This window comes from Sparus aurata, chromosome 7 (assembly GCF_900880675.1).
Source record: "Sparus aurata chromosome 7, fSpaAur1.1, whole genome shotgun sequence".
Lineage (NCBI taxonomy): Eukaryota > Metazoa > Chordata > Actinopteri > Spariformes > Sparidae > Sparus > Sparus aurata.
This window is the reverse complement of record NC_044193.1, coordinates 9,929,179-9,955,539: the sequence shown is the minus strand read 5'-3', so window position 1 is coordinate 9,955,539 and position 26,361 is coordinate 9,929,179. Positions and strand designations below refer to the sequence as shown.

At 40.3% G+C, this 26,361-nt stretch overlaps 1 protein-coding gene across 5 annotated transcripts in view; it reads left to right on the top strand.

Moving 5' to 3' along the window:
* The window catches only part of LOC115585605 (microphthalmia-associated transcription factor-like), a 34,352-nt gene extending 7,991 nt beyond the window's left edge, over positions 1 to 26,361 (top strand). The window contains exons 1-10 of one of the 5 annotated variants that reach the window (XM_030424101.1): positions 664 to 719; positions 5,922 to 6,159; positions 16,636 to 16,851; positions 16,951 to 17,046; positions 18,421 to 18,538; positions 18,825 to 18,917; positions 19,017 to 19,070; positions 19,192 to 19,267; positions 20,698 to 20,845; positions 22,007 to 26,361. In XM_030424101.1, the coding sequence (XP_030279961.1) occupies positions 670 to 719; positions 5,922 to 6,159; positions 16,636 to 16,851; positions 16,951 to 17,046; positions 18,421 to 18,538; positions 18,825 to 18,917; positions 19,017 to 19,070; positions 19,192 to 19,267; positions 20,698 to 20,845; positions 22,007 to 22,402 (1,485 nt within the window). In that variant the 5' untranslated portion in view covers positions 664 to 669 and the 3' untranslated portion in view covers positions 22,403 to 26,361. Of the gene's footprint in view, positions 1 to 663; positions 720 to 5,918; positions 6,160 to 15,520; positions 15,648 to 16,635; positions 16,852 to 16,950; positions 17,047 to 18,420; positions 18,539 to 18,824; positions 18,918 to 19,016; positions 19,071 to 19,191; positions 19,268 to 20,697; positions 20,846 to 22,006 lie in introns of those variants that run through there. The other 4 variants (XM_030424099.1, XM_030424100.1, XM_030424098.1 and 1 more) reach the window with 4 other exon arrangements.

Below are 26,361 nucleotides of genomic sequence, written 5' to 3'. Positions count from 1 at the left end.
GGCCTGTAGAAACTGACTCGTGAATAGTTTGAGGCTCCATGTTCGGCGTGATGGCGTTTAATGTTCGTGACAACGTCTGTAGTCTCATTTAGCCACTTGTGAGCAACCACCAGTTTTAAACACAGGTGAGCGCTTTATATTTAAATTGTGGGACATTTAATGATGTATTTAATGTCAACAAAACCTGTAAATATCTTAAGCCTGTGGTATAAACTGACCATATTTCAGGCCTTTAACCGAAAACCACCCTGATTTCAGGGTTTTAAGACTATAGACGACACCACTCTATTGGATTATCTGAAAAATGCATTGTCACACGTGAAACAGGGCTGAGATTCATGGTTTCCTAAACTACAAGTTGGTTGCAGGCCGTCAGCTGAACAGTGGCGACACATGTCTGTAAGTGAAACAGTATCTGTGTGGTTTTAAAGCAGCGTGTTGATGGACAGCGTGTTTCCAGCACTCGCCCCTCTCCTCTGCTGTGCTGCGCACTGCTGTTGCACTGGACGGGGCAGGTCCTCCTGCCCGGGACTCTGCGTGGCGATTGGAGATTCCAGGCCGGGCCCCGGAGCCTCCCCCCTCTGACACACTTTCAGCGCTGCACCACCAGCATGACTTTCATTGCTTTCCAAGGGCGGGTGGTGCACCTTCAGGAAAAAACAAACAAATATGGAGGCCGTAGGAGTGCAAGTGTACAGACCCTGCTCATTTGACTGTTTGTGAGTATGGCGCCTCAGCATCTGCAATATGGTCGGCATGCGTTAAGGCGTGATTTGGGGAATGTGTTGGTGCGTGTGCAACTTTACATGTACACATGAAGGGCAGTGTTCAAAGAGCTGGGTGTGGGTAGTATATACAGTCAGAGCTGTGGCAGATTTCTCCTTGTGCATTGTGTTTTGTGAGAATAGAGAATAGTTGGCAGGTTCTGGTTAATAATACAAATCATAATCTTTTTTTTTTTTTATCAAAGAAGCATTGTTGCACTTGGTTTGACACTTTGACAAATTACATTCACCTTTTTTTGAAGAGATGATCAGGAAAGAGCTTGGGGACACTTGTTTGTAATAGTAAAATAGATTAATTCTTAATGTAAAGCCATTCGTTTTTAGACGAGGTTTTTGCTGTACTATTATTGTCCATGAGGCAGAGCTATTAGCTTCAATTAGCAGCTCTAATAGCTCTGTGTTTTGACTCTAATCAGACTCAACACTGTTGCTCATCCTCTCCTGTGTCTGGATGCAAAGCTGCCTCGTGTCCCTGTTTGACTGCTGTCTGTCTGTCTGTCCTCCATCAGAGACTCGGCTCTGACTGTTGGACTAATAGACTATGATGGAGGAGCGGAAGTAGGAGTAGTGAGCAGAATCAGAGGAATCATGAGTTGGGTGGGTGGGGCTCTCCAACACTGTGCAGCCATTGTTTTTTTGTTGTGTTTTCCCTCTTCGAGATACACACAAACATGAGAGGAGGTGCACACACACGTGCACGCACACACACACACACACAGTGAAAAAGTTAAAAAGGACAAAAGAGCTTTTTATGTGTTTCAGGGGTCTGTTTGGCACAAAGCCATTGAACAGTGGAAAGGAGGAAACACACACACACACACACACACACAGCAGTGGAGCTTTTGCTTTGTAGAGAGGGCTTCTGGTCATCAGTACACACACATATAAACACACACAAGTCAATCTTATAATCAGAAATGCATTAAAAAAGAATCATGAGAAGCAACAAATCTCAATTCATCTCAGCTATCAACCATTTCCTATATTTGGAAACATGCTGGGATTCATTTCCTGTTATTCTGACTGCAGACATTTCATAATGTGGTTGTTTTGAACTTTCTGACAGTTATTTAAAATTATGCCAAGTACAGTCTGACCTGCACGTCAATGTGACTGATTACACCGGCCGATGTTGGCTTGTCACAAATATCTTGATATTGGTGTTTATGATGGTTGATCAGTACAAAGTAATTGGGATATTTAGAAACAATATTACATATTTTGTCCACCAGAGAGCGCTGACAAGTTTACAGTATAGATGTAAAATGTCTCACTCAGTACAAATCTTGGTTTTCCTGTAAAAAAAAAACAAAATATAACCTATAATAAAGGTTTTTACGACAAATATCTGCTAATATAACTCTCAAATGAAAGTTCTGTGGGTATTATTTTGGACTGATTAGTTGGTCCACTTTGGTCCAGAATTAAATATCTCAACAACAAGAAATTCTGCCCAGAGGACAAAGTCCACTGACTTGGTGATAATTTGACTTCTCCTCACAGATATCCATGGGGCCCTCGCAATGCATTTGCAAATTGGTTTACGATCAATTGTCCACAAAAGCTAATTAGCATTTAGCGCTTATCAGACAAATTACCATTCAATTGAAATGGTGAACATGGTAAACAACATAGTGCTAATTAGCAAATGTTTGCATGCTAACAAACTAAACTGAAATGATGAACATGGTTAACAACATAGTGCTAATTAACTAGTTTCAACATGCTAACAAACTAAACTAAAAAGGGTGAACACAGTTAACAACATAGTACTTATTAGCAAGTGTTAGCAAGTGTCCTTGGGCAAGAAACTCATTGACCCCCTAATGGCTCATTAGATATAGGCAAATTGCAGGACGTGCATTGTCACATGAGCCAAATTAACTAAAACACATGCTACAACCTTTTTGCTGCTTCAAGGAAAAGCAAAACTTGCAAGGTTCTAATTTCCATGAATGATCCGGAAGGGAAGCCGGTCTGATTTAGTCCTGTTTAACAGTTCTTGGATACATACTTTTATTTTGATTGAGAGGGACAGACAGGCTGTAAACACAGCGAGCCACCAATCACAGTCATTCTTTATCAATTAATCGGACAAAGCAGGGCCTACTGAGGTCGCTTGATGAACTGCACTCCTCTGAGAAATCAGCCCGATCTGTTAATCTAATGATTTATTCTTTCCTAATGGAGCGATTCAAATCGACTGATGAAATTGACGTTTTCTTTGGGTGAAGGGCTGAGAAGTCGGTAGACAAGTAGAAAAGTCCATATACCACATTTTAAATACTGAAAGTAAAATTTCAGATTTGGTTATTGGATTGTAACTTTGATGCATAAATGTGTAAACATCACTTTAATGCTGCTTCTGGTGAAGGTGGAGTCATTTTACCTGCTTTATATTCACAGCTGTGAAGAGTAATTAATATTTCTGAATCATAATTTGTATGTTGTTTGCATTTTGTAATAATAATCTTGTTGGATAAACTTTGTGGAGTAAAAGCTACATCATTTGCCTCTGGATAATACTCTATGTAAAGTACAAGAACCTCAATATTGTACTTGAGTACACTCCTGTAATTGAGTATAGACTGTATACTGAGTTACTTTCCAGTATAGTGTCCATGAGCGTGTGTGTCAGGGTGTGGGTGTGATAATAGTTGATTTTTTCCAGCACATTAAATTTGAAAAATATGTATGACATCGTAAAACTATGTGAAATGTAAGAGCACAGTTTTAAAGGAAATATGTTAAAGATTATATCCAAAATGCTATGGTCGTGTCATCTGCATTTTTAATTGTTTTACTTCAAAGGAAATTCACTCTTTACGAGTTTTCAAACTGGAAACAAGAATGATGAGGAAATGAAACTGCTTTTGGTATTGAACAGTCAAAAAGTGAAACAGATTAAAGAAAGGAAAAAAGAATCAAAGGAATCAGCTCTGGCGGTGGAAATGAACAAAAAAAAAAAAAACTTAAATAATTAGATCCAGTGACTTTTGTTTGAAACTTAGAGGATGAAAGGAAGCACAATCGCCCAAAGTCACACAGACAAGGGAATTATGCATAAACGCTAAACCTGATTCTATTGGGTGAAGTACAAAGGAACCGGACAAAAAAAAAGTAGCTGTCGGATTGAGAGACCAAAAGTTATTCTGTACTTTCAGAGAACAAGCTACAGTCTTTGTTCGGTCATTAAATCTACTCGAATGAATTGATTTGTCCGGGATCAATAATGCATTTGTCTTGAGAAGTCATTGAGTCGATGTTAATATTATAAGATAAACATGCTGCTTGTTTTACTGCGATTCAAATCAGAAAAACTATGTTGTATTGTACATATTTTGTGCAGGGTTCAGTGGGTGGGGTATCAGACAATGAGATTATATGCAGTGCTGGAGGGGTGGGGGGGGGGGGAATTATGGTATGTAGAGGGCTCAACACCCACTGAATACGCTGTAGACCGAAGCTGTGTTTGACTCCGCTGGCTAATTAGTGCGATTACTGCACAGCTGGATTGGCCAGACGTTTTACTGGGTTTTGTCAGAGGGATCACTCACTCGATGAAGGCTTCATACCGACAACTTCTGCTTCAGCAGAGTCTCTCTATTTTAGGACTGCAGGGCTCTGTCTGGGGAGCAGCCGTCTAAATTTAAGGGAGTGGGAAAACTGAAGCAACCCTTTTATCAAAACTGTTCCTCTTTCTGTTGTGGCGTCAAAAAGCGTTGCGAGTGCAGCTGGAAGATCAGAATCAGAGTGCTCCGTTTGCTGGAAGTGGCTTTTTTAATTGATGCCTTGACAATGAAGTGGTTTCATTTGGAGTTTTTATCTTTTTAAGAAATAAAACAATACATGCAGAAGTGTAGGGCTGCATCTTATAACTACAGTACTTTGTAGTACTCCTCTTTGTTTAACTTTATTTTTCCTAGAGCCCAAAGCGAAGTTTTTCCAGAGCAACAGACCAAAACTCAGAGGCCTTTTTATTGACATCATAAACTAGAAGAGCAGTAAGCAGAGTGCATACCTCCGCCAAGGCCCGACAGTCCCCTAATATTCTCACTCTGACATTTTTGCTGTAAAAAAAATGACTGAAATGATTAACAAATTATCATAACAGAGGCTATTGATTAAAGGGGCAATTTGTACGTATTTTTGTCTAAATCATATAAAAAAAAAAATAGCCAAAATTATCAACAGAATGTGAATAAAGAACGTTTTTGTCTATTTGTTGTGTTACAGAGATATCTACTGAAGTTAGCATGCTCACCAGCCAATCGTGGCCGATTCTGATCCAAAGCGCCAATGCTAGTGGCGTCAAGTTAGCAGTACAGCCAACTGAGCTAACCAGCTGATTGCAGCTACACTTAGCAGCAGTTAGCGGTTACTCTGGTGATATGCTGCCCCCTGTTTGTTTAGAGTATCTAATTGAGAGGTGGGAAATTCTCGCACGTTGCACCTCTGATCAGTTATTTAATTAACTAAATGTTGCAAATGTGCTTCAGACAGATGTTAGTTTGGCATGTTTGGTTGAAAAATGACTTAAGTTTAATTGAAGGCTGTTAATTTTCATCCGGTTGATTCATCGACTACTTGTCTCACACAGGCGAGGATTACAACGATGCTAATGAATGGTCGTGGACAGACACATGCTGGTTCCCTTTTTATTGTTTGTTCAGTGGAACATATTCTTACTCTATTGCGTAGTATTTCCCACTCTGCAGTTACTTAGAACAAACTCGATAAGATTGCAGGTCAACGGCAACACAGCACGACAGTGTTGCTGAAAAAATGTCTGAAACGATTATGAGATTGTGTAAATAGCGGACGATCGGATCAGATAGTCGACTAGTCGTTGTAGATTTTCCTTTTGATCTCTGCCCCTTCAGTCATCCTCACACTGACCCTTCATTTCATCTGCCTTCCCTTTATCTTCTCCCTTTTCTTCTGCTCTCCGCTCCCTCTAATCTCTCTCCTCCCTTGTCTCTTTTGCTTGACCTCTTCTTCCTCGCCTGACCTCTGTCTACCCTCTCTCCGTTATCACTCTCTGTCCTTTGCTATCTTCACATCCCCGCCGTCTCTCTGCTCACTCATCTGACATCTTTCTCCCCCAAAACCCCCCGACCCTCCTCCGCCCAGCAGCCCGTCGGACCAGCACGGCTCCTCCAAGCCCCCGCTGAGCTCCTCGGCCATGACATCACGCATCCTGCTTCGCCAACAGCTGATGCGGGAGCAGCTTCAGGAGCAGGAGCGGCGGGAGCAGCAGAGACAACAGGCCTCCCAGTACCCACAAACCACCGCGGCCCAGACCCCTGCCATCAATGTCAGCGTCCCTGCCAGTTTGCCGCCAACTGCCCAGGTGCCAATGGAGGTGCTCAAGGTAAGAGGCCGCGGCTGTAGTTCGTAGGGAGGGAGAGGGCGGCGTGAATGATTAGTCAAAGTTATTACAGTGTAAAAGTTTCCACCTCTGGAATTAGAAGTTGCATGTGTCACTGTTGCAGTCCAGGCAGCTCTGTATTTATAGAAGTTATCGACTCGTGCGTGTGTGTGCGGACAGTCGGGCAATCGAGGTTTTACTATGACTGAAAAAAACACGGGAGTGAGTGAAGTGTGTTAAAATGCGTATATGGGGATTATCTTTTCCTGAGAGAATTCCTCTTTAATGCATGCTGTGCTTCCAGCCATTTGGATTTAGCCATCTTTAATCCTATTTGCTCAGCTAGATTCACATCTTTTCATAGCTTTGATTCCCCGGCAGTCTGAGGGACAGGAGACTGTTGAGATTTTCTGTGCGAGTAGAGACCGTCGTGCATTTAACAGGAGCCTTTGGTAAGTTTTCCATGTCCTCCTTCTGCAATGTGCTATCGTTAGGGAGCTGGTGATCTTTGTGAAGTATTGGGAGAAATCTGTTGTGCTGTGTTGTGCGGGCGGCGAACATGTGTAGCTGTTATTCAGAATGTCGTTCTGTTTTGTTGCTCTTTCTCTAGGTCATTTTCCTTTAACTTTGGTGATTAACTGGACAAAGAGTGTGATTCTGAAAGATTTTCAAGGGTTTTGTGTCACTTAAGTCGCTCGAGTCTCAATTTTGTGTGTGTTCTTTTTTTTGGAAAATGTATTTTTTACGTCACTGTGAAGGTTTTTGGAAAAGTTTGTGGAGGACGCATGCATATCTGCTGGTGTTTCTGTGTATTCACCTTTCCATGTGCTTTAGAGTGTCTGTTTTTAGCTCGGTGACAGGGTTTTTGTCATTGATTTTTTTCTTTTTTTGATCAGTGCAATGAATATGTGACACTTTTGGAGATCTTTGCACGAATATATATATGTGCTTGTGCATTTCACTGTCCAAGACGATACCATCTCCATATTTAAATGACTTTTAAGCATCTTGAATTAAGATCTAGTCACTTGATGATGCTTCAGTGGGGAGTAATAAAAAAGTAAAGTTATGTCAGACATTGTTATAAAATATTGCTGTGCATAGACCCCGTGAATTAAAGTTACCATTGTCTCACCTCACATTAGGTATAGCATGAAGCACTGATACACTTGTGAGCTATTGAGTAATCTCTGTTTAACTTAATCCATCCACAACACATTCACAGATTTCATGGTTACTTGATTAGCCACACTTCATCACCCTGGATGTGTGTGGCATGGGCCAGCGGCGAAGCGCTGAAATACAGTATCGCCATTGAAAACATTGCCCTCCTCATGCAGCATAAACATTACTTACTCTCCATAATCTGCAGCTCTTTGAGAGGTTTAGGACGCCCCCACCCCGAACTCTCACCCTGTGTACAATACATCAAGTTAGAGTAATTTCTCTGCTTTGGCGAGAGGCTTACAGACATTCTTCATTGACTGAAGTCCTCAAATGAAAAGGCCGTTCCAGCTTGGCGCTGTTGAGCTGGGTTAACCTGCTCCCCTGTCTGTGGGTAGATTAGTGGAGTCCACACAAAGCTCAGGGGTACCAGGCAGAGCTGCTGGACCTCAAAAAGTGCAAACATTAAGCTCAGATGAGTTTATCTAAAGACTGATTGGACCCTTAATTAACCAAGTGACCTCTGACCTTCTGGAGAATAAGTACGGGATCAGTTTAGGGATCAAGACAAAGGCGAGCACAGCCTTACCACACACCGAACGCTAATTCAGTGAAGAATGCTCGTAATTAGCCCCCACTGCTTTCATTCCATGGCATATTTAAGAGAAGAAAAAGAAAAAAAAAACATTTGCTTTGAAATTTGTGTAGGATAACTTCCTAAAAGGGTTAAAAAATGATTTTTGGACGATTTATGGTGCCATGAAAAGAACAAAGTATTCTTCAGCCTTGCAAAGAAAAATGTACGTTTCTTTTGGATTATACAATCCTTGCAGCTCGTGACCGATATACATCAGAAAGTATACAAAGATGCCATTAAAATGTCTCATTTCGGTTGATTTGTGAGTTAATGAAGAAGACATTTGATAGAAACACAGATTTTGTAATCTTTCATCTAAAAATGACTACTTATTATACTTTATTTTAGATCATTTGAGTGAAAACATATTTAATATGCATAGTTTAATCATCAGTGACTTGAAAAGTACCCTAAACTTGAGTATTGAGTATGTGAAACTATTACTAAAAAGTGAAAGTCACTCATACGCATGAAACTTAAGTTCAAGTATTACGGTATCTCATAGAGATCGACCGATATTGTTTTTTTCAGTGCTGATACCGATTATTAGCAAATTAAAGAGACCAATAACCAGAATCTGGAACTGTAGAAATAAAAATCTTGCCGCCAAAATTTAGGAGAAACTGTCATGGAATGTAACTAAGTACATTTTACTCAAGAACTGTACTTAAGTCCAATTTTGAGGCACTATAATTAAAGCAACATTATGTAGAAATCTGTCGTAAATGCAAGTCCCAGGTCAGTAACGATTTGTCTGACGTAATGTAGGTGCTGACTACAAACAGAACTCTTTACATCATGACAGCGTTACGTGTTGAAAACTTGTACGATGAAGTAAACGTGTGTGACGGGCGACCCTACATCCTCACTGAAGTTACATGGAGCATAAACAAGTGATGGGGGGGCGGAGCGGCTGAGACGGAGACACCATTCACCCTGTTACGAGACACCGTACCATCAAAATCACTCCGAAGCTGTTGTTTATTATCATTTTTCTCTTTCTGTTACTTCATATTTGCACTCCACTGCTTTTATTTGATAGCTTTTGTTACTAGTTGCAGATTCAGATGATTTAGTGTTCATACGCTCTGACTTGTGGTGTGAAACTAATCAGGTAGTGTTGTGGGGCGGGACATTGAGTATGTACCAGTGATTCTTCTGTTAATTGTTTTGCAGCGGTGGTGGCAGCTGCAGATTTTTTTTTTTTTGCTGGTATTTGTTCCACGTCTGTCCCTGTCGGTCCTGGTTTTGTATCGAGTGCTTCAAGTGGTTTGCAGCGCTAACGTCGTTCATTTTGGTTAAATAATCAGGATTAAATGGCTCCTTCTATGCAGTTATTGGTGTTTTTTTGTTATGTAGATTATAATTCAGTTTCCCCGTTTATCTAGCTGTGGCAGTAGGACAACGTGGAAAACGTGTATACTGCATTCTCCGGGACAACTGATTATTGACGGGACATTCAGAGTTTTTCTGAAACTGTGTTGTGTTCTTGTTGTTTATCGACTAAAAAGATGAATCCACTACTTAAGTTATAAATACATAAAGTTATCAAATAAATGTAGTGGAGTGGAAGTATTAAATAAAGCGCAAGAACCTCAAGATTGTACTTACTTGCTGTTTACATAAGCCAGTATTGCTTAATACAATTCATCAAAGTAATTTAATATTAGATTTCTAATTATTACAGCTATGAGGAAAAACAGAAAACCACACTGTCACAACCTATTATCTGTTGTTAGGCTAATCTTACACAACATCTATCAATTCGGGGCACAAGGTTTGCGTTTTGTCCATAATTTGCTGAGCCTTTTGCGTAACAGCATGACAATGCGTCAGAGGAGGAGAAGACCGCAGGTTGCTCTTGAAGTAGCTGCTCACATTAGCATCACAGTTGTTGTCTGCATGTTCCACAGAGCACGTTAGCGGCTTAACTGTGGGACAAAGTGGCCTATTATTCTTCGAGCCTGCGTTGCAAAAGGGAGGCATTCTTGTTAATGTATCCTGGTTGGACCATCATTAAATGCCCCAAGCAGGCGAAGTAAAAAAAAACAAAAAAACACCAACCAGTGTCCCATCCGAGTACAGCAGGACGCTTTGTGCTTGCTTCCGCAGAGTGTTTCTGACTTTTTCGGAGGTTATGTTGCTGATGGCCTCCGGGCCTGTTGACGGCTCGAGACGAGCTGATAAACAACAAGCGGTCTTGTTCGCCGCGGTTGCAGATGCTGAGAGTTAGCGGGTGATGTCGCATTTCCCAAACAGTGTATTTTGGAAACAGGACATGAAGGGAAGCTGTGTAAAGTAAAGTTCAAGTCCTGCTGGCGCCTAGATCTCTCCAGAATGCTTTTCTCTGCCCAGTGTTTTATAAAGGCTGACAAACTAAATGATAACAGTGTTTTGAGATGCATCACAGTTTATTTAGGACTCTTAGAGATCCAGGACCGACGCATAAATGTGCAAACCACCATGTTTGGATTGAGACAAAGACCCCGTAGAAGTCCAGTCTGTCACCATGAAAAGAATCTCTTTTTTTCACTGTCTCGGGGTCTTTTAAAAACAAATAGTTTTTCACCCTCAGACTGGTTCATCATTACAAAAGCTACAGTATGTACTGACGAGGCCTGGATGTTCCACCCTGAGGCCTGCAGCCCTCGGGGGGCTCCAGTGAACTCAGAGCAGTGAGATCATCTAATTATGTGTGATAATTTAAGAAGTCCCCGAAGACAAAAACAAGCTTGACGAAACGCTAATGTCTCATTTTTAATGCAGTTTAAGACGAAACAGACGAGACTGAGACCAATGTTTATTTATATTTTCATAACTGATCGGTCTGCTAATTGTTTTAACAACAACCGAACAATGGCTGTTGTCTATGAGATGTCATGAAGCCGTGGAGAATGCAGTGCACAGAGACCCGAGGTTGATCAACACTCTCTTACTGTTACTATCAGACGAGACAAAGAAAAGCTGTAAATTCCCACACTGGACAAACCAGCAAACAAAAAACCCTATAACAATTAAATATCTAATCAGGGCTGTACCCAATAACTTTCGTTGCTATTATTCCTCGGTATGAAAAATATGAAAAATCTTGGTTTCCTATATAATTTTACTTAAAGAAATCTCATAGGCTTTCTGTGGAGGGAACCAGAGCGTAACTAACTTCTGGGTCAGCCTACAGAAGGACGTCATCCCCGCTGCTCTGTGCAGACTAATGATCCATTGATCGACTAATCGTTTCAAGCTCTTAAAATAATTTCTGCTGTGAGGAAATCAAAGAGAGAAGGAGTCGAGACTTTAACATACAAACATCAGCTGTTGCATCCACTGTAACAGAAGGTTTATATATGTCATTATAATGGTATTTTTATTTCACTTTATTTACCTTAAACTTGGAAACACGATGCCCATAGTGACCTCTTTGTTTCTATTAGTGTGTGTGTGTGTGTGTGTGTGTGTGTGTGTGTGTCAGTGAGAGTAAGTGAGAGACAGTTGTATGGGGCTCCTACAGTCATCCTTTGTACAATGTCTTTGTTTCTATTTTTAGACATCGACAGCTATCAGTTCTGCGGATGTGTGAATTTACACGAGACGGAAAAAGAGACACAGAGTCAGCGGGTGTAATGTAATGTACGACGAATTCTCGCTGCACATACAGATGAGACGTGAGACAATTAACGAGACGGGAAAGTGAGAGCGAAACGTAATTCTGCTGCACAAGTGCCTCTTTCTTGTTAGACTTTTTCCTTTGTGTTTGCAGTTTTTGCGGAATGAAACGTGTTTGTTGTACTGGACACAGCCCGTATTCATACTGTATGTAACCTGAGATGGGTCAACACAAATTGTTGCGAATCACTGGCATGCAGTGCACAGAAACACAGCCAAAACTGATAAAAATGAAAAATTTTCAGGGGTAGAAATATTACTATGTAATATTACCATTATACTGAGGGAAGACACGAGATAAACCTCACGCAGTAGTAAGTAAAAAAGCCTCCACAGATGTCAAATGAATAAAACGGACAGGAAACCAGGCAGAGCAGCTGAGACCAAACGGTTTGACTTTCAGGTGCTTTTTCGAGAAAATATTCAAATCACTAAATATTTCTGAATGAATTTACAAAGACTGACGTTCAAATGCAGTTTGATATTTAAGACTTTCTAGATAGATAGCTGATATTTGTTTTATTGAGCTAAATAACCTTTTTCTTTGAAAGAAACGTGAAGAGATTTATTAGCTGCCTGCCAGCTTTTATACCAACCTGAAGTTCATGAACAGCGTCGTTGACAACTCTTCACAGTTTGTTTACCGATCAGTTCTGCAGGCGAGTGTAAATAATTGGATTGCTCATTTATGGCTCAAGTATATCCATGTGGATTAGGTTTCTGAATACTCTGCAGCCCTTTACGGTCTATATTTAGCACCAATGTCCCTGTGGGCCATATTGAGGGTGGAATGGTATTTGATATTTACAAATATAGCAATTATGACAAGGTGATTTTTTTTTTTTTGCTGCAATGTTCCTTTTTGTGTGGAGAATCAGATTACTTTTTCAAAAAGATTACTTTTTTTTTTTTTTTTATCTCAGTAGCACCACATTGCTTCATTTATAATGGTATTTGAAACTTGGGTTGTTAAAGTAACATCTACATGTTGGTGGTGACTGGATCTGCGGAAAAGCTGAGTTATTGTGTTGATCTGATAACAGTGGGACTGATTGATCAGTTTATATCAGTAACAGTACCAAACCAAAGTTAAACACCATAAATAAAGCCGGGTAAAGACTGTAATGATTCTTATTCTTGTGCCCTTTAGCCCAAAGCGTGATCTGCTTCTTCTTAATGAGTCATTCATGTGCTGTAAAAATGCCCCCTCAGTGGTGTCAGCTATACAACCCCGTAAGGATGATTTACAGCCCAAGGTGATCTCAGTCATACCTGCTGGGGATATATGTTAATGCACCTCTCACATGAGCATCCCCTGCAGAATAGTGGCACTGTGTCCAAGCGTGGAAAAAAGACTCTGAAAGAGCTTCTGTTCTTTACAGTGAAGTGGAAACATTTGAAAGTCACGGAGAGACGGTCGTGTAAGCTGGCGTGACCCGATTGTTTCTTAATATTTGAAACAACAGCGGAGGACAGGCAGAGAGATAACAGGTGTGACATGTGTTCGGTTCACGTTCCAAAGAATACACTGGTTTCATTTATTTTTCTTATTTCCAAAGCAATAACCAGCACCAGTGGGTAAACAGACCAGACTAATGGCACAATTACCATTCTCATTTTTCCCCATCCCTTTTTCTCCGACCCCAATTTCCCTGGAAACGAGACAACACAAGTAAAAACACAAAAACACAGACATGAACGTTGAGTACGAGGGGAAAAACAAGGCCAAAAAAACAAGAACAGCGGTGGAGTTATAAGAAACAATGTCATAATAAGAATGTAATTTATGGTGTCCCTATATTCATGAAGGAGTTCATTATTAGTAAAGAAATAACGGGACCCACAGGTGTTGACAAAAGTATTCATGCTTACATTACATACTCAGTCGGGCATGTTGTTTAATATATAGGAACAGGTGCATGAATGTTCCTTCTATAATTTGACATCGTTGGACAGTTTGTTGAATTATCTTTGTAGATCGAATGTGTCTTTTTATTGGGTTAAAATTAAGCTTCCTTGATTTTGTTACTTGTAAATGGGAAATGCATTCCTTCACCAATGTTTAGCCAGCTATTTTCATCTGAAACCATCCACTGATCTGATTCCCAAATCTATAATAGAGTTAGGAAAGATGAATGAGCTCCTGTGAAATTTTTACATTTAATTGTAATTGAGGACATTAAAGGGTAACGCCACCAATTTTACAGATTAAAGCGTGTTTACAAGTCTTGGGGGAGCTGAACTGCATATGTGTAAAAAAAGTAGTATAAAGACTTTGTGACTCCAGAAGAAGCTGCATGTAATCTGATAAACTGCTTCGAGGGATATCACTCAGTGGCTAAGTTGCATTGTGGGTAATGGCAGTTTGAAAAGGTTCTGCTCCATTGATTTAAAAAAAAAAAAAAATGTTAAACTGTCCATAATGACCCCAACAGTGTTACAGGCGCACTGTAGACCAGCTGACAGGTTTACCGTGGTGCTTACATTACCCACAATGCAACGCAACGTGTCATCAATAGAGGCAACTTAACTCTAATTTTTATGTGAATGATTGGTGGACTGGTGTATATATTTCCAGAAATATGGTATTATTGATATTGAGTCAATGCATGTTTCTCTTTATCTTAGACTCCATGTATTGTAAATAAGGATGTTAATGATTAATGATTACTTGCTTAATCACCATTAAGAATTTAATCAATTAAAAATGTCTTACTTGACAATCGGAGACGGGCACAAACACATTAATGAATATTTTACAATATCAGATTACAGATACTTGCTTTTCAAATATATCCGGATAAGACACAAAATACTAGTGTGAGAAAATGTGTTGAATTAAAATCCACGTCATCTGTCATTTAAAAAATACAAAAAAAGACATTTGACACAAACTGATATCACATTTTAGCCATTTAGTTTTGATTTGGTTGCCAGTTGTTGAATAGCGACAGACAGGAGTGCCGTAATTAAAATTAAGTTGTTATTTTGTGTAAATTCAATTTAAAATTCAAGTAACTTTACTTTAACTTTTCTTTTATCTGCTGATGTAGCCAACTGATTTTAGATCAAACACCGATTATGTCAGTGGTTAAAACAGTTTGCTGATGGAAAAAATATCCAACATATTTCATTTCATTATTATAAATGATGAATAGATAATTGACTGTTAAGGCAGCCGACTATCAAATAAACACTGTGAATCAAGTTGCTGTTGGGAGTCTGTCATCTTTTGTCTTTTATATGCACCGGATTAGTTCAGTAACAGTATCTTTTCAGCTGTCGAGTGCAGTGTGCAAACTGCAAGAGTTTCCAGAGAAATGTGAGAGGTAGCTCAGAGTTCATCCAGAGCCTCTGACCTCCTCAGCTCTGTTAATGAACCCAAATCCTCTGAGCTTTAGCAGAACAAATGAATCAGTTTGAGAAAAAAATGGAGTGGCCGAGACTGTAATTCATCGATTTCCAGACGCAGTACGCCTGTTGTCGCAGATTGAAAAATGTCCATCACTCTGAGAGGTGAGGAGACCAAGACGAACAAGGGATGTGACTGAGTTTGTTCTTTGGCCGTGTTGAAACTGCGAACGGTGCACAAGCATCCACAGGGTTAAAAAAGTGGATGCTGCAAAGTGACGGCCTCGGGCAAGTTTCTCTAAAAAGGGGTGGCCTCGCAAAACAAAGGCACTAACTGTTAGCACCACATCCTGACAGATCCTTTATGGTGTCTCACTTGATACGCCATAAAGGAATAAATTGAGATTTTACATAAAACAACACAAATCTGAAGAAGCTCATTGTGCCTCACTGAGAATCCCTGACATGCATAACTAATTACTATTCTTGCCTTTTAAAAGATGAGCTGGAAGTGTCTGCTCTCATACTTGCAGAGTTTAGTCTCCTGGTGCAACCAAGAGGGAAGCAGCTCCAGCACCTCTTAGTTTAGAAGGAAGGTTTCTTTTTTGTTGTTTAAATTGGACGGATCACTTTACTGTAAATGATGCTTGAGATGCTTGGATACCATCCTTATGAGGTATGTTTAAAGACATTTTTGATTTATTGTGGGGTTTTTTTGCATTGAAAACTGACAGGACGGTTTGGATATAGACTCAGAACGTGTGCTGGAATGCAGCAGCTCCATTCTAAATGTGTTACAGCCTGACAAACACTCTCTCTCTGAAGTTTGCTTTAATTGCCTGCAGTAGCTTTTTCTGGATCATTAGCGCTTTGTGGCGGGGGGACTAATGATCTGCAGCAATCAAATGTATCTATTACCCCGGAAAGTTTGGTGTCTTATTTTTGTCTCTTAAAATACGTGGACTACAAAAGAGGAGAAGAAGAGAAGTTGAAGAAAAATATGTGAGAAAGACTCTTTTGACAGCGTCTCAGAAGAAAATACTTTCTTTTGAGATATGGGACAATTTAAGTGTTTATAATAGTCAGTACTGTGAAATATGAGGGACAGGCACGACATGGAGGTATATTTAGACTCCTTTGTATCTAATAAAAGACTGCATGGCAACGAAACATAAAATATGACTACGGGAACAATATAGTTGCCGTTCCAAGCGGAATTATTGAACATTTAATGTGTAATTATGACTACAGTGCATATTTATTTTATTAACTCCACCAAGGAGGTAATGTTTTCAGCTGTGTCTGTGTGTTTATTGGTTGGTTAGTTTGTCAGCGTGAATACCCAAAAACTGCTTGGCGGATATCCACGAAACTTGGATGAGGGAACTGTCTCAGCCCTGAATACACCACATCAAATTGAAAAGGACAGATTTAAGACAATATTTAAATTTGCAAGATTATTTTTTTGGGGCGTTTTTGTAATTTTCTGTGTGGATCACGGTGAAGCAAACCAGGTGTATTTATGTGGCTTGTATCTATGAGTGAGTACGGAAGTGGACTGCTGGGCCTTGGCGGAGGTATGCACTCTACCTGACTAGCCAATTATAGTTGTGATTTATTTCTAAACAGGCTGCTCTGCCCTCGCTCCTTTCTCCAACCTATAGGTCCAGACTCACCTGGAAAATCCAACTAAATACCACATCCAGCGCTCCCAGCAGCAGCAGGTGAAGCGGTACCTGGGAAAGCTTGGCTCTCAGGTGTTGAGCTTGCCCTGCCCCAACCAGTCCTCTGACCACGGGGGCATGCCGCCAGGGCCGGGCAACAGCGCCCCCAACAGCCCTATGGCCTTATTGACCTTGAACGCTAACTGCGAGAAAGAGGTGAGGTGTAATTCCCAATTATCTCACAGTGACAGAGAAAGATTCTCATGTTTTTCTGATGTGCTACTCAGACATTTGTGTACGTTGTCTTGTCTTTAGATGGACGATGTCATCGATGACATTATCAGTCTGGAGTCCAGTTACAGTGATGATATCCTCGGCCTCATGGATCCAGGACTGCAGATGGCTAACACGGTATGTGTGTGCGTTAAAATGAGCCTGTATGAAGACCTTGGTTCTTTTAAAGGTCACCACATGAGGGAGGAATAAACACATAAACCTGTATATTTTGGCAAATATAAAAAAAAAGTTCCTTATGCTTTGTAAGAAATCATCTGACATGTTAGGGAATACTTCCTGGAGACTTCTCGTCACTGCGAGGTTGCTCGACAAGCAAGCAGGGACTCGAGAGAAAATGTCCCCCACATAAACTGCCCTTAAAACTACAAACTGTCATTTTTTTTACACTTTTCTTGTGTGTGAGGATTAAATAACTGAGATATAGTGTGTTAATTAGTGAGCTTTAAAAGTGCTGGTAGGCTGATTTATTTTAACCTTTGGACTGAGGCTCTTTCCTCCTGTTCCCGGTCTTCAGCCTTCCATCAGAGTGGTATACATCTCCTCATCTAACTATTCTCCAAAATGTTCAATTATTCTTTTAACAGGGACATTGTTTAACTTTTTTCACAGTGTGAAAGGCATTTAACAATGTCAATTCTGAGAATCTGCCAATCAAAACAAATGAGCTTTCACTTTTGAACATCAGAGCAAACAGCACAGCTAGCTTACCGGTAGCCTGCAGCAGCATAAACTGGACTGAACTGGGACCATTGCCAGAGATCCTTTATTAATTTTCTCTGGAAGATGGCTTACTTGACACAGATTTGCGAAACCGAAGTTCGTGACAAACTGAGCTTCTAGTTAATTGCTGGAATCTTTATGTTTGATGAATATTATTTCACTAATTTGTTGGATCTTTACAAATCCAGACATTAGTCTAACAATGGCATAGCTATCCACACTGAAACACATTTTAGATCAAAATTTAATCATGTGGATTTGGAGAATCGTGACACCTCGACTTGTCAACTCCCGTACCATCATGCTCATTCTTCGATGCTGATTCATGATAATAATACACTTTATTTATATAGCACCTGTCAAAAACAAAGTCAGGAAGTGCTTTACAATAATAAATATATATGTAAAGGCAAACAAACCCGGAATTTAAAGGTCGTATTTGTAAGAAAAGTTGTTTTTTGAGACTCACTCCAAACTTAATCGTCAAAAACCGATGGTTTGCGACAACAGCTGACAGCGAAAGCCTGATCATTCCGGTGAACAAGTCAAGATTTTGGAACCATTTGGAACCAGTGGATCTCAAGCAGCGACCAGGCTCATTAGGAGTTCAAATATATAAGCAGGAGTTCAGACCATTCAAAGCTTTAAAAAACAAGCAGTGAAATCTTAAAATCAATTCCAAAACCTTGTGGTTGATTAGGATCTACAGATCACGGGAGGCAGGGTGGGTGGTGATCCTTGCTTAATGTCTCTGCTGTGTGTCCTCAGATCCCCGTGCCTGCCAACCTCATGGACATGTACGGTAATCAGGGTATGTCCCAGCAAGGCATGCCCATCAGCAACTCGTGCCCTGCCAACCTGCCCAACATCAAAAGGGAATACTCTGGTGAGACATGCAAACACTTCAACGCCTAGTGTCTGTCATGACAACATATCCATCAAACGTGAAAGAAGGATTCGCTGTAATGAGTAATGGATGAGAATTAACAGTAACGTCGTCTAAGATATCGAGGCTCCGACAGCATGCTCTACTCTCAAGGCCTTTGTGCAGCCCACAATGAAGCATTTTATCCATAATCCACTTCCTGTAATCATCATCTGTGTCTTTCAGTATATTTGTATCTATTCCGAACATTCTGACATTGAAAACAACATTTCTTTTCGTCACATAGTTTCACAATCCCCGGCCATCATGCATATGCTGGATAAGTCTGGATCCTGCGGCAAATTTGACAACTATCAGAGGCCTGAAGGGTTCCCCGTGGGTACGTGTGGTTAAACAAGTTAGCGGCTGTATATTTTTTATGATGCTGCACTGCTTTGTTTTTCTTTTATTGATCAAACAAACCCCTTATTCCCTGAAGCAGAGGTAAGGGCGATGGCGAAGGAGCGGCAGAAGAAGGACAACCATAATCTGAGTGAGTTTTAATCGCCCTTAGTTAACCTATATGTACAATTATGTAAATGTGAACGTTTGAACATACTTATATGTTTTCAGGCAGTTTCGTCAGTTGATAATTTTTTTTTTTTGTTCTATAGTTGAGAGAAGACGGCGATTTAACATCAACGATCGAATCAAAGAATTGGGAACTTTAATTCCAAAATCCAATGACCCGTAAGTTCTTCAACCTCCGTTTCTTTGTTTCATTTCCTATTCAAGACAGATTTCCTTGACAATAACACTCATTTGTTACTTTTGTCTACTGGCTATCATGTCCAGACATGTCTGCCTCCAAGAAAACGTAAATGATTAGAACTGAGAAGAGGCCGATGTAGAAAGAGATTATTCCAGCAGTTCCAAGAAAAGCAACAGCTGTGGGAAAAAAAAAAAGTTTTTTAAGGTCAGAGACAACCGAACAGAAGGGTTCACAGATTTTTTTAAGTCAGTTTAAAAAAAGTTTTTGAAAGTTACAAGTCAAAGAAGGGATCCTCTGACCCAGCTCTGTACACAAAATTATTTTAAAGTTCAGCTGAAGCTAATAAGAGTCTTTTTAATACAAAATTCCCTCTTTGTGTTTGTACAGTATCTCTTTACAGCATCTTATCAAGTAGAAACTGTCTGAGGACTAGACAGAGGGGCTCTTTTTTAACAAAAGTACATGTGACGTCACACAGTTGATACGTGTCGCCGGCAGTTGAATCCTCATATTTGCTTCAGTTGAACTTAACTCTTTTTTTTCTTATTGATTGTTTTTGACAGGCTCAAATGATGTGATCCTGTTCTTTACGTCAGTGCACCTGATGCAGATCTTTCTGTTTTACGCTCATTTAAATAGCTCCATCACAAAGTGGAAAGAAGCTCTGAGACACTCATATTGTCTGCATGTACTGTTGAGGTTTAAAGCACCACTTAAAGCGATTTTATCTTGATATTCGACCTTCACTGTGGGGCCCTGGAAGATCCCAGCAGCCCTCTGTTGTTGTGTCTGTCCTCTGATGATTGTCTTTCTGAACCCCAGCTGGGTGCTCCACCCACACAAATGCCCTCATACACACTAACTTTTACAAACAGACCTGGTTAAACATCGCTGGTCCTCTGGATTACACATAATGAGTGAAATGAAAAAACATATGGTGCATGTTCTTGATGCACCATCAGAAATTCTCAGAGCTTGTGTTATTTTGTCATTTTTAAATGGCTGCCCTGAAGGTTTCTGACCTAAAAATCAAAATACTGGACCGATGACAGGGACTTTTCTCAGTTAAGTCAAGTAAAGATCGATTGTACCCAGTGCAACCTCCGTTTCTTCAGGGAGCTCAGGGTCATCCTCATGACTGCTTGTGATGTCAGTGACTTACTCGGCGTAAATGTACGATGTCCGCTGGTCACCTCGGTGACCTCCAGAGCAGCATCGCTCTTTGTTCCACCTCATTATTCTCTTCTATCAGAGCTTAATGGCACAAAGTGCTCTATTATAGCAGACCATGGACTCTAATGAAAAACCTATAATAGGATTCTTTTGAGTGGAAATCGCTGATTGTCTGACATCAAAAATATGGGTTCGAAGAGTGTACAATTAATGGCTTCTGTGTGATTTTTATCAGGGACATGCGCTGGAACAAAGGCACCATCCTGAAGGCGTCAGTGGACTACATCAGGAAGCTGCAGCGGGAGCAGCTGAGGGCCAAGGAGCTGGAGAATCGCCAGAAGAAGCTCGAGCATGCCAATCGACATCTGATGTTGAGGATACAGGTATATACAAAAACCTTAATAACGACTTATGATCTGAATGTGGAGTCAGAGAGCTGTAGAACCAACTTCATTATCATTGATCAATAGTTAAATTTGAAAGGTAAGCGTCATATGTAGGGAGTTCGAGAAAAAGAGACTGTCAGTAGAAGACCACCGCTGGAGTCAGTGTTGGCAGTTTATGTTCTTACAATTCACGGATACGTTGTTGGTGTGTTGTTAAGTGTTAGAAGATGGAGTTGATGGTTGTAGCATTACCGTGAAGCAAAATGGCTGCCAGAGACCAAGTTTTTAAAGTTTGGCAGCGATATTTTTAGCGAGAGACCACGCTGTCTCAACGTGAGTAATCATGAAACCAGTGAATATTACTAAGGAGGCGTCGGGACATTTTCCAGCCATGGTTGTGGCGTCAAAACAAGATATTTTAAGCCAAAACCTGATATTTTCCTACCCCTAATCAAGTAGGGAGATTTTTGTCCAAACTTAATGAAGAGCATATGCACAGACAACTGAAAACTGAAACATAAAGTTGCTGCATAAAGAAATGTGAAGTCTCAACATATCCGTGGTTTGCAGAGTCGTACATTCCTGACCTTTATTCTGACAGTTAGGTTGGAATAAACGTCCCCACTGACATCAGAAGAAATTATTTATTTATAAAAATCAATGGTCTTGGAAAAACAAGCTGAGCCACTAAAGTCCACGTAGGTAAAGAGGGAGTTTGCTGCTGAGACCAACTTCCTGTAACTAACTAATCACAAGACATGGGGCGTTAAGATCTGTGTGATCGAGCTCAGCTGACGACGTTGATTGATTGTCTACATTGTGTGTTTGCTTCACGGTAAATACTTGGAGCAGCACTGTCAGGGAGAGAAAGGACACCCTCTGAGCTTTAACAAGTTGCAAATGGCTCTGACAGTCGCAGTCAGGTGGGGATTCACAAACAAAAAGAGGGTCACCTGCCCTTACCACAACCGCTGAGCAACTTCCTGGGGGAAACCTTTGATTAGGGTGCCTTTATTCCTGACCTCCTGTGGGGCAACTGAAACAACACAGTGATCTAGAGACTAATCTTCCTAACACAATAGAAGAAGACTGACATTGTGAAAGAAAGGGACACTCTTCACTGTCTGAGCTGTCTGTGTGTCTGTCTGTGGCTTGCAGGAGTTAGAAATGCAGGCGCGGGCTCACGGTCTGGCCATCGCGTCTTCGGCACTGTGCTCGGCCGACCTCGGGGCCCGGAACATTAAACAGGAGAGCGCTCTGGAGGACTGCCACCAGGACCTGTACACGCTCCACCCCCACCACCAACACCACCCAGCCTGCACTCCAGAGCCGCCCGGCACCCTGGAGCTCAACGAAGGCCACTCCAACTTCCCCGACGGCCACTACAGTGTTCACAGCAAGCCGGGCTCCAAACTCAACGACATCCTCATGGAAGACACCTTATCACCGGTGAGAGGGGGGGACCCTTTGCTCTCGTCCGTCTCCCCAGACGCCTCAAAGGACAGCAGCCGCAAGAGCAGCGTAAGCATGGATGAGAATGAGCAGTGCTGTTAGCATCCCCTACTGGAAGACACCTTGTCTGCATCTCCAACCCCTGTCAGCAGCTCACACACTCCCAGCTGCTGGAGAGCCTTTATCCTGTTTGTGTCATTTTGTTTTTGTTGTTTTGTTGTTGTTGTTTTTCTCCCCCTCACCTGTGTTTACATGTGTTGAACCTTTTCCATTTTTGTTTTTGTTTAGTTTTTTGGTGACATCTTTTGTCTTTTCAAGCCCTCAACCTTGATTTCAAGGACTGATTATAAAAAAAAGTATGTCTGCTTTAATCAATACTTTGATGACAATGAGTTACAAAAATAGAAGTTTTTATATTTAAAAAAAATATATATATGCATTTATCTTTGGATATAGGCTAGATTATGTTTATTTCTATTGATTCCAAAGAATCTAGGGAAGTTATTAAATCAATGGTCAGAAATGTAGATATTTTGTGGTGAGATGAACACTGCTTTTTAAATCACTAGCAATAATAGAAGAAAATCTATTTATTACTATAGTGCTTTACACTCCTTGTGTCTTAGATTTGAACTTGAATGTGTCGATGCCTTATTAAGATGTGTACACATCGATGTTGTATTGCTATGCACATGTTTTGGCTGTTAGCTGAGTCTTTGTCAGTCTTCCAGTTTAAAAGTTTCTTCCTTGACAAATATTAATCATTTGTAGATTTGATCTTATTTATGTATCTATGTAAGCAGGATGTTATGCACACATTCCCCTGGAGAAATTAATTTATGAACAAGGTATTTAAAAGAGCCTAAAGAAGTGACAGAAGTGATAATTAATGAAAGCACGTTAAACAAAAAAAAAATGAAGCTTAAATGTCTCCTTTAAGAAAATTAATATGAAACAAAATCAGCATTTACAGTGGCTATTTTTAGTCTTTTATTCAGTCTCATAAAGAACAAGAAGCCGTAACCAGAGAGAAAGGTCTGATCAGATGTATTTCCATGGTACATTCCTCTCTGCCAAAACCACTGAAATACTGAAATAAAAAAAATATATATATTTAAATTCAAGATTTTTTATTATACTTTCAAAACTAGCAAAATCTTATTTATAATCAAAAATGAAAACCCCTGCTGTAGTCCTGAGACACACAAGAAGCTGATTTGACAACTGATCGTTACGTATTCTATAAATCTCTGTGATGGATGAAGTTGAATCAGTCCCATTGTTTTTATATTCTCAGCTGTAGTAATCAGACTACAGAACAGATTTTTCGACTTCAGGTATGTGTTGATGCAAAGTCCTCAGTTTTTATACTACTCCATCCATTTCCTAAATTATTGTTATTTTTTACACCACGGTGGTGACATTTCACATTCAGTATGTTTTTTTTTGTTTTTGTATTGCCAAGGAGTATAAGGAGACTGCTTTGGGATTTTGTATGAAATGCATGACATTGTCAAAACACTGGAATGACCTCTGTAAATTGAAACGTGGTTTGTTCGCCTTTTTTTTTTTTTTTTTTTATCTAGGCATAGACTAACTATTGTGTTTGGCTTTTCAAATGCATACATGATATTGTAGATTCTTTACGGTGTATGGTTGTTGTGTAGTTCCGCAGTTTGTTTTAAGCAGTTGTAGCACGTTGCATAAGGATGACTTTGTCAATAACTACCTGCCGTGCATTGAGAGCCCTGTTACAGCACAGTGTCCATTTTGTTAAACTATGCAATGGTTAAAATTGTGCCTGCAGAGCAGCGGCATCGTGTCTTGATCATGTGACCTTCCTCCTGAATTGGTCTAAAACAGCATCAAAGTAATTATGTTTTTAATTGATTTAAGTGCCTTACAGTCGTTTCTGTTACCCTGGTGATGTAAGAGAAGTTGTAGACAGTGATGCAACATTTTGTCGATGTTTATACTGGTGTCTGGTGCTTCATGGATTAACTGAAGAGTGCTGAGCTACATTAGAAAGTAGTAGGAAAGGGCCTTCTGTCAGTACAGATAACACTTTGAGCCTCTAAGCCTCAAGAAATGGTTTGTTATGATGGCACCCCAAAGTGTTTAGCATTGAATAAGTAAGTTAGGCATTATGGAATACATATACATGAAAGTGAACAATCTAAAGAGATAGAAATGAACGTATAAAAATTGGCACAACTTAATAAATTATTAAAGCCATCATTATATTCATCATTTTATTTAATTTTTTGCGTCTGTGCAGTAAGTATTATTTCAAAGTGCCCTTTTTTCCCAAAGGCAAGAAATGGGCAATCAATCCGTCTTACAGGCTTTAACAACATCCACAACATTTAGCCTGCTAGCTTCTGTTAGCTACAGCAGTGACAAAGATGAAAGCAGATACTGATCAGCTGCAGAGGCAACCAAACAGAGTGCATTGTAAATTACCTCTACTTTTATTTAAAATGCTTACCATGCCGAGGGAAATCAATCCTTCCTACAGGCTAAATAGCATCCACAACCTTTAGCCAGCTAGCTCGTAAACCTCTGTTAGCTAGAGCAACAGCAATGCTAAAACAAATACTGACCAGCTACATATATAGCAAACAGCCATGGCACACAGGCATTGTAACTTACCTCTACTGTTATTTAGCACAATGTGGCTATTTAGCAACCCTGCTAACTAGCTAAACTGGCTTGCTAGCTGGGTTTATTACTCAACATCGAAGTGAAGACAACAATTAGTTAAATGTCTTACATTTCATACAGCACTATCGAGTTAGAATTTAAAATGAACTGATAATTTGATTTATCAATTAACCATTAGCATGCTAGTAACCACAGCAAGCTTATGGTGGACATGGTCAACTTCAGGCTTATCTACTTGGCATCTGCTTGCTAACACGGTCACATATTGAGCATATTAGCGTGCTGGTGTTAGCATTTAGCTCAAATCACTGTTGTGTCTAAGTACACCCTCACACAGCCGTAAACCCTCGGGCTTGGTATATTTATTGAATCTCGTATTTATTTATTTAACGCTGAACACTTTGGGGACGTTTGTTAAGGTCAAATTCTACACTGAAGGCCGTGTTTTCTAAAGTGGTGCCAAATATGTGATGACTGCCTAAATGGGTTGCCAAAATTAAATATACAATACGTTTATATAACATGTAAATAGCCATTTTTAATAACTAAGTCTATGCACCTCTGTTAGTGGTGTTTCTCCTTTGTCGTTACAATACCTGAGGGGTATACAGGGTCAGGCCATGAGTCAACTAGAACCAGGTGAATGACATGGTGACGGTTCATTCGATAAAAGGCTTCCCTGCAAGCTTCCGACTGCATCTCACAGTCTTCATCAGCAGATGGCGACACTCCAGCTGTCATGATGTGACAGTCTAAGTACTAGTCTGCCACTGAAAAGCCCAGAACAAGCTTGCAAGTGGACCTCAACCTGACATTTTCTTTTTTTTTATTTTGTGACAGGTGAATTTCAGTTGCACAGTGGCTGTCAACGGTGTTGCCAATCCCATGTCCTGAGCCCTAATAGTGCAGCAGACAGGCCTGTAACGTTTGCCTTTTGACTGAACCCAGATCAGCTTCCTTCTTTCAGATAAATCATCTAAACCCTGCAATGTGACATTAGTGCGTTACAATGAACATCAGTATCACACGCTATAGTGGTGGTGGCACTTAATTAAAAAAAAAAAAAAGCCATCGCTCTGAAATGATTTCTCATAATGAATCCTCCTGCTGTTAATTGTGATGGCACATTATGGGTAAACCACTAACGAAGAACCCACTCTCACTCTCTCTCTCTCTGTCTCTCTCTGTCTCTCTCCTCTGCTCCCTCTCATTCCTGTGGTTCACACGGACGCCCGTTCTCCGCTGGTGTTGCTACTGTTTTTCTTTACTACAGTTTAAATGAGATGAATGTAGCAGTAGTTACTGTACGCACTGGTTTTCAGATTAGCGAACGCGAAACTCATCGGTACTCAATGTGGAAACTATCTTGTGAGAAATATTAAAACGTTTTATTTGAA